This window comes from Mustela lutreola, chromosome 8 (genome assembly GCF_030435805.1).
Source record: "Mustela lutreola isolate mMusLut2 chromosome 8, mMusLut2.pri, whole genome shotgun sequence".
Taxonomy (NCBI): domain Eukaryota; kingdom Metazoa; phylum Chordata; class Mammalia; order Carnivora; family Mustelidae; genus Mustela; species Mustela lutreola.
In genome coordinates, this window is record NC_081297.1 from 44888697 (window position 1) to 44896741 (window position 8045).

General features: G+C 55.4%; 1 protein-coding gene across 1 annotated transcript; it reads left to right on the plus strand.

The window, feature by feature from the left end:
• Window positions 1–7907, plus strand: FKBP4 (FKBP prolyl isomerase 4). The gene is made up of 10 exons (XM_059184498.1): window positions 1–299; window positions 2315–2459; window positions 2907–3049; window positions 3878–3998; window positions 4266–4422; window positions 5016–5106; window positions 5202–5285; window positions 5480–5665; window positions 6187–6426; window positions 7703–7907. The coding sequence occupies exons 1-10, from the start codon at window positions 195–197 to the stop codon at window positions 7808–7810; spliced, it is 1380 nt and encodes a 459-aa protein (XP_059040481.1). The 5' UTR covers window positions 1–194; the 3' UTR covers window positions 7811–7907.
• The last annotated feature ends 138 nt before the right edge of the window (window positions 7908–8045 follow it).

Consider the following 8045-nt stretch of genomic DNA (forward strand, 5'->3'; position numbering starts at 1 on the left):
CAGCTCCCGCGCCCCATCGGCCGCGGGCTGCGAGCGCGCTGGGCGGCAGAGGTGCTCAAGCCTTCGACCGGTTCACAGCTGGGCGGCAGCCCCAGTGCCCTCCCGCCCGCACAGCCGTGCAGAGAGGCCCGGCCGAGAGGGCTTGGCTCGCGCCCAGTGCCTGGCTCCCGGAGTAAACGGCGCACCGAGCGGCGATGACCGCCGAGGAGATGAAGGCGACCGAGAGCGGGGCGCAGTCGGCGCCGCTGCCCCTCGAGGGGGTGGACATCAGCCCCAAGCAAGACGAAGGCGTGCTGAAGGTAAGGGCGGCGGCGCAGGCGCCCCTCGCAGCCGACCTCCCGCCGAGCTGGGGAGCTCCGGGCCGCCTCTGCAGCGTCCGGGCGGGTCGTTGAGCCCGGCGGCCGGTTGCATCGTCCTCCTGGACCCGGCTGCGTCGTTCGGGGGTGGAAGGGCCGCCACACTTTCTCAGGGGGCGGCCTGGGTGCGCGGGCCTCCCCGCGGGCATTCTCCGGCCCCCTGGGGCACCCGCGGTCCGGCGGAGGCCCCGGCCCCCTAGCCCCTGCGGCGCCCGGGCCCGGGACTGCGGCGCCAACTCCGGCGTGCGCGGTGCAGCGCGGAGGGAGGGGCGGGGCCGCGCCGCAGCACGCGAGCTGCAGCTAGGGGGCCCGGGCGGCGTGCACCCGGGCTGGAGCCGGCAGGGGCCCACTCCCGCCCCGACGCCGCCCCTCCCTCACGTCACCTCTCCCCGACCCCGCGACCCGGGCCGGGCCGCCAGCGCCTTCCCCGCGGGCCGCAGCCGGGAAGTCCCTGGCGGCCCTCGCCGGCCGTGCGGCGAGCACTCGGCTTCTCCGGGCGGTTAAACATTAGCTAGGACCTGAAGCGGGCCACCACAGTGATTTCCTGGCCCAGAGGCCTTTGTACGACTTGGCGCCCGGGGCCGGGCCGCGAGAGAGGTTCTGACGCCCTTCGTCCCCTTGGTGACCCCCTTCCTAAAAGCCGGCTGGACCCAGCTAGGTCACCCGCTCAGCCATGCTGGCCCCCCTTCCCCCGCCCCGGGAAAACCAGGGAGCGGTGCATGCCGGGACTTGTAGTTCCCCCTCCCACCTCGCCCTCCCCCTCATGAGTTGGGGCAAAGGGGTGTGGGGCCGGGAGGAGGTATTTTGCTGGGAGCCTCGTAGAAGCAAAGCGAAGGGGCAGGGCGTCTTGACCTGGTCGGGACGACTGATGGTGCTTCCGAGCAGGTTCTGCAGAGTGCAGGATGGCGAAATCCTAGGCTGGATTTCATGCCTCTTCCTCATCCAGTGTTCTTTTTACCCTCGCTCCCACTCCGTTCCGTGTGTGTGTGTGTGTGAGGGGCCTGTGCAGAGCTAGAGACCTCGGGGAGCCCATATCTGGTCCAGAAACGGTCCTAATTTTGTCCCAGATCTTAAGCTGTTCTTCAGGGGGCATGTGGCTTCTCCTAATCTCTCCAGCTCCCTGGAGATTTCTACAAGGTTATTATTCCCAGAAGGGTCCTTTCTTCTTTAATCTTCCACTCCTTCCCTTTTGCCTTTCTACTCCTCGAGTCCTCTGTCCATTCTGTCCTGTAGGTAACCACATACCTACCAGTTGACCCACAGAGTCTCCTTGTCACTTTTTATAAAGTTCAGAAGAGAAGCAGAGCTTGTTGAAATTCCTGAGAAATGCTCCAGCCCTCAAAAGACTTCAGTAGCCTACCAGTCAGAAATGTTCATGCCCCAAGCCAGAGTTTTAGGGCCTGAGTGAGCTCCCCTATGCTCATCAGTGACCTGGTACTTTCTGAACCTCTTCTGGGCTGTTGCTATTTCTGTTTTGTTACTCATATTCTTAATTCTTTTCTTATCCACAAACCAGATCCAGACCTAATGACCACCAGCATTTAGGAAGAATGAGGAAACTTAACATAACTGCTTCCCCCTTTGCTGCTGATAATAATCATCTTCAGCTTTCTGCCAATTTAATTCTCCAACCCTGATAGAGGTTATTATTACTGGTTTACAAATAAGGTCTAGAGAGCTTGACTTGTGCGAGAACATACAGCAAAAACTTGAGCTTGGGTCTTTCGTCTCTAGCTTTTAAACCAAGTCCTGTTGCACCTCAAGAAAGATGGAAGAGAGCAGTCAGTGGGGGTGTCTGTTGGCATCTAGCCAAACCTCACATTGGAATCATTTGAGGCTTGGTCCTTTTGCTTCCAAGGAAGCAGAAAAGTCCCCGTTTCCATCAGAGGTGTGCAAACAGCTTCGGGGCCTCTTTCTGCCCCCACACCTGGGTACACTCATCTTTGCTTTCCTCCCAGGTCATCAAGCGAGAGGGCACTGGCACAGAGACGCCCATGATTGGGGACCGTGTCTTTGTCCACTACACTGGCTGGCTGTTAGATGGCACCAAGTTTGACTCCAGTCTGGACCGCAAGGACAAATTCTCCTTTGACCTGGGCAAAGGTAGGTCCACGGTTAGTGGATTGGTAGCATTAGTCCTGAGGAGGGTGTAAGCTGTCACAAGCAGAAACCGTATTCTCAGAAGCGTGAGGAGCAGTCTCTTAGAATCCGTGAATTAACCCTCCCATAGCTCTTTTTTTTTCTTTTCCTTTTTGGAACCATATTGATCTCTATCTCACCTTCCCTGATCACCTCTGAACACCTCAAATTTTCTTCGGAGGTGGATTATCTTGTTCCTAGAACTCCTGTGTTCCAGGGTTGAGTCTTTTATAAAGAGGTCTGAGACCTGACAGTGCTTACTGCAACCAGGTCCTCTACCTCCCTGGTCTCGTTTCCTAAGAGTATATAGCTTCCCCGTGAGTGTGGTCTGATGAAGGTCCCTGGAGCTGCTCTCTGAGCCGGGGGTCTGATCCCTGTCAAGCAGGACCGGTTTGCTTTCTGTACCTACAGGGGAGGTCATCAAGGCTTGGGATATTGCTGTAGCAACCATGAAGGTGGGAGAGGTGTGCCACATCACCTGCAAACCAGAGTATGCCTACGGTTCGGCAGGCAGCCCTCCAAAAATCCCCCCCAATGCCACGCTTGTATTTGAGGTGAGTGTCCAGGCACAGAGAGCAAGGCAAAGAGCCAGGCTGATCTCAGCCCGGGGCCTGGCTGCCCTCCAGCACTTCCTGCCGCTTAGAGACAATGTAGCCAAGGCTAAGGGCCTGGCCTTAGGGGAGGAAGGGACCTGGAGAGGGCAGCTGGCTCTGCTCTTCACAGAGCCTGCTGTTGCCAGAAAGCGGCTGCTGGCGGAGATTTCAGGGGAAGAGAGATGGCCACAAACCCTTCCCCAGACTTGAAGCGGGGTAAGGGTTGAGGCCTGTTCTATTTCACGAACTGCCCGGAGATGGGTTATAATTTTGACTGAGAGGAGTCAGAAGGTCAGAATCTGTATGGTTATAAATGACAGTATAGAACGTCAGTGCTTCAGAGATCGAAGGAGGAAAAAGAATGCCCCCCATGGGTTGAGGGGGTGAGAAAAGCCTTCACTGAGAGGGGGAACTTGACACCATTCAGGATCAGAGTGTCTGAGCCCTCCTGTAATGGATGCTTGGAGAATGTTGAAAGTTGCTGGGTCATTTCCACCGCCTACCAGATTGGCCTTGTGAGACGGCTGGGTTAGGCCTGGCTGGAGCATGTCCTTCCTGGGGGAGCAGCTAGTAAGAAGATTGATCTTCCGAGGTCAGCAGACTCTGTGACCTGCCCACTGCTACCAAAGTTGAGACTAGAGCTCTCCCGGAACTTACCAGAAGTGCCACTTTGTCCAGTCTTGGTTTGGCTGCCCTTGTGCTCAGGCCTGGTCTGGCAGTGACCAGGGACTCTTTGGCTGATAGGGTAATGCTGAAAGGCATCGTGTCATCTTGCGTCTCGTCCCACAGGTGGAGTTGTTTGAGTTTAGAGGAGAGGACCTGACAGAAGAAGAAGATGGGGGGATCATCCGGAGAATACGGACTCGGGGCGAAGGCTATGCCAGGCCCAACGAGGGTGCCATCGTGGAGGGTGAGACAGCACAGTTTGTTCCGATTCCAATTCTGGTACTTAGTCCCTGGGTGGCTTTGGGCAGGTCACTTCCTTTTCTGATCTGAGTAGCTCATCTGAGAACTGAGGGATGGGACCGTACCTTCCTAACATGCCTCTAGTTCTGATAATACAACAAGGGCACCTTGGGCATGCAGTGGTGAGGTCATGGAGGGAGGCTGCAGTGGCCTCCTTCCTCAGCCCCTTGCCTACTCACATCCCTGGCATACTGCCTCCTTCTCATGCCAGTTGCACTGGAAGGGTACTACAAGGACCAGATGTTTGACCGGCGGGAGCTCCGCTTTGAGGTTGGCGAGGGGGAGAGCCTGGACCTGCCTTGTGGGCTGGAGAAAGCCATTCAGCGCATGGAAAAAGGAGAACATTCCGTTGTGTACCTCAAGCCCAGGTAAGGAGTGGACACTTTGTAGAGCAGGTGGGTGACGCAAGGTCAGAGATCTACATGTCCACAGTGAGTAGTTGTGTAACTAGGCACTTGACTCTGTTCCTCTGTGTGCGCTCACCCACCCCCACAGCCTCAGTGGCAGTCCCTGTGAGTCTGGCACGCACGTGATCTCCGTGTTTGGGACGTGGTCACAACTGGCCACGTCTGGAATCATAGCCTCATTTTTTCAGTTCTGGCCACTCCAGGTCTCCTCCTCTACCAGGGTCAAAATTGTTGTCTCCTACTAAACATACTCCGTCATTCATGACATTGATTGAAACCCATCTGTTATGTGCCAGACCGGGGGGGGGGGGTGCTGGAAATTCCGTTAGTCATCATTCCAGTGTTAGTATGAGTTAGAAGGATATGGAAGATGCTAAGAGACCAACTAATTGTGTGAAGAGGTCAGGGAAGATTTTGCCCAACAGGAAATATTTGAACCAAATCTCAGGGGATAGGGAGGTGCCTTGCAGGAAAAGGACAGGAAGCCTTTTCAGCGTGGAGCAGGTTAAACGTGGCCACAGTAACCTAGTTTTGTGGGCCCCCCCCCCCAACAGCTATGCTTTTGGTAACGTGGGGAAGGAAAAGTTCCAGATCCCGCCGAATGCTGAGCTGAAATACGAAGTACACCTCAAGAGTTTCGAGAAGGTGAGTTTGCTCAAGGTCCTCTCCGTCCTGAAGTCAGTTCCCAGGACATAGCTCGGGGTAGCTGATGACTTTGTTTCTCCCTTGGGGTACGGCAGGCCAAGGAGTCTTGGGAGATGAACTCCGAGGAGAAGCTGGAGCAGAGCACCATAGTGAAAGAGCGGGGCACCGTGTACTTCAAGGTGAGCCAGCATTGGGGTCCTGAGGACACTCCCCAGGACAGCACAGGGAGCACCTACAGTCTTCACCCAGCATATTGGAGCTGGCTGGTCCTACCAGTGGTGGTGTGCAGGGGAGGCAGGTCTCCCTCACGGCCACGTGTCCCTGATAGCTACCGAGGATGACAGCCCAGTGCCTGAGCCTCCCTCCCTTTTAGGAAGGCAAGTATAAGCAAGCTTTACTGCAGTACAAGAAGATTGTCTCCTGGCTGGAATATGAGTCCAGTTTCTCTAATGAGGACGCCCAGAAGGCCCAGGCCCTTCGGCTGGCCTCCCACCTCAACCTGGCCATGTGTCACCTGAAACTACAGGCCTTCTCCGCGGCCATTGAGAGCTGTAACAAGGTGAGGCCCTTCCCAAGAGGGTTGGGGAGCAACATTCACAGGCTCAGCTGGGTAAGCTGCCGGCGGGTCTGAAACGGCCTGGGTGACTCAGGTAGGGATAGGGTAGCAAGTGGGACCAGTGGGAGCCTGGAGGTGAAGGGCCCCAGAGGGAGGGGCTTCAAGAAGCCAGCACCTTGGCTTTCGTGGTAGAAGGCAGCTGACATGGAGGTCGAGGAGCCACAGGGAGGGAAGAACAGCTACAGCAATTCCTTTGGTTCCTAGCCGGGCTCTCCTTAGTACCTGCTTTATTCTGGAGAGAATGGAAATGTTGTATTGGGTCTTGTCTTTCATCGAAAGCCCAGGACGAACGGTTCCTTCCTAGACCTTGGTCTTTCCCATGTCATGCCCCAAGACCCCTTCCTGAGGTGGAGCCGGCGGTGTGTGTTCTGCCTGACCTCTCAGCACTGCCTCTGGAACCCTGTCTCGGCCAGAGAGGCCGCAGGGGCTCAGGTCTCCCTGTTGCTTCCTCTCTGTGTCCTTAGGCCCTGGAACTGGACAGCAACAACGAGAAGGGCCTTTTCCGCCGCGGAGAGGCCCACCTGGCGGTGAATGACTTTGACTTGGCACGGGCTGACTTCCAGAAGGTCCTGCAGCTCTACCCCAGCAACAAAGCCGCCAAGGCCCAGCTGGCCATCTGCCAGCAGCGGATCCGCAAGCAGCTTGCGCGGGAGAAGAAGCTCTATGCCAACATGTTTGAGAGGCTGGCCGAGGAGGAGAGCAAGGTAAGGCTCCAGAGGGGGACAGTAGGGACAGACTGGAGAAAAGGCGCTGCCTTGTCCCGGTGCCTGACCCAGCTGTTGTGGCTCCTCGCCTCCGGTTGTGCATGCCACGCCTGGACACCCGGTGCTGCCCTTGTCCCTGGAGCAGTGACATGTCCCGTTGGCAGAAACCGCTATGGTGTTGGGGGTGGGACATGGTTCCCTTGATCACACCTAAAAACCCCCCTCGAGAGCCCTACAGGTGAGGAGTTTGTTGTGCTGGGTGTGCCTCCCAAACTCTGTTCTGTGTGCCTGTTCAAAACCCAAGTCTTAAAAAAAAAAAAAAAAATAGGTTTTAAAAGCCTATGTTTAAATAGGTAATATAATTACCTCATACTGTTGAAACCGCACAAAACAATATATAATAAGAAGCCTCTCTCCCACCACCCAGAAGTGGTTGGCTGTGTCCAGTGTTCAGATGATTCCAGTAAACGATGCACATGCACAAGTAGACAGTCTTCTTCCTCTTCCCTAGTAAAAGGCAACATGTCCTGCCAGTTCTGTACATTATACTCTTTTCATATCATTCCTGCAAGACTGTCTTACATCGACAGCTCTCACGTTCTTCACTGTGCTGCTGGAGTCCCATAGTAAAGCACATGGCCTACCGTATCCCAGTCCCTTTAGTCTCCAGTGTTCAAGACCAGCACTGTTGAACAGAAACAGAACGCAAACTGTACAGTGATTTTCAGTTTTCTGAGTATCCGTGCTAAAACAACCAAGTGAACAAGTAAGGTTAATTTTAATACTTAGTTGACCCAAGGTGTCTAAATACTGCAACATGTAATGTTTTCAGATTGTTCCTCATCTTTCAGACCTAAGTTGGTCTCCAGAATTCTACCGTATTACTTTGTACTTAGAAAACATCCGTTTGGCCTAATTGTTAAGTGCTCAGGAGTCACACGTGGTCCTCGCTACCATGTTGGACGAGTGCGGTTCTAAGTAAAATCGCACTAAGGGATAGTTTAAGTGTCTACTTGTGTGTGTGTGTGTCTTTAGGACACACCTGGAGAGGGAGTTGGCTGTGTCGGCGTTCCAGTGCGTATCTTTTCTTCAGGGGATGAGTGTGCGTGGTCCGGAGTTGACGTGGTATCCGCGTGGTACATGCACGCGGCTCGTCACCACCTTGGCTCCGTGCTGGCAAGTGGGAGTGGGGACGTGGAGCGAAAGTCCCCTTTCTCCTCAGAGGCCTGGACCAGATGAGAACTGGAACTGAGCCCCTTCCTCTCCCTTCTCCCAGGCCAAGGCAGCAGAAGCCGCAGGAGACCATCCTGCTGACGCAGAGATGAAGGAGGAGCAGAAGAACGAAGTGGCGGGGAGCCAGCCTCCGGTGGAGACAGAAGCATAGCCTCTGCCCGGCCCTCCTCCCACGGCTGCCTGCCTCCCTTGCTCCCTCCCCTCCTCCACCCTGTTAGTTTTGTAAAAACTGAAGAATTTTGAGTGAATTAGACCTTTATTTTTCTACCTGGTTAGATGGTGGCTTTGGGGGAAGGGGGAAAGGAGTAGGCTGGGGGATCGTTTTAGGTGGTGTCACCCCCTCGTCCCTTCCCCCATCCTCCATTACATGTGAACAAATGTCCATC

What these genes read in the sequence shown, in the direction of transcription:
- FKBP4 (XM_059184498.1), top strand. Translation starts at nt 195, where the DNA reads ATGACCGCCGAGGAGATGAAGGCGACCGAGAGCGGGGCGCAGTCGGCG. An exon ending in AAGACGAAGGCGTGCTGAAG is followed by an intron (nt 300 to 2,314) that starts GTAAGGGCGGCG and finishes CTTTCCTCCCAG; the next exon opens with GTCATCAAGCGAGAGGGCAC. An exon ending in TGGCCGAGGAGGAGAGCAAG is followed by an intron (nt 6,427 to 7,702) that starts GTAAGGCTCCAG and finishes CCCTTCTCCCAG; the next exon opens with GCCAAGGCAGCAGAAGCCGC.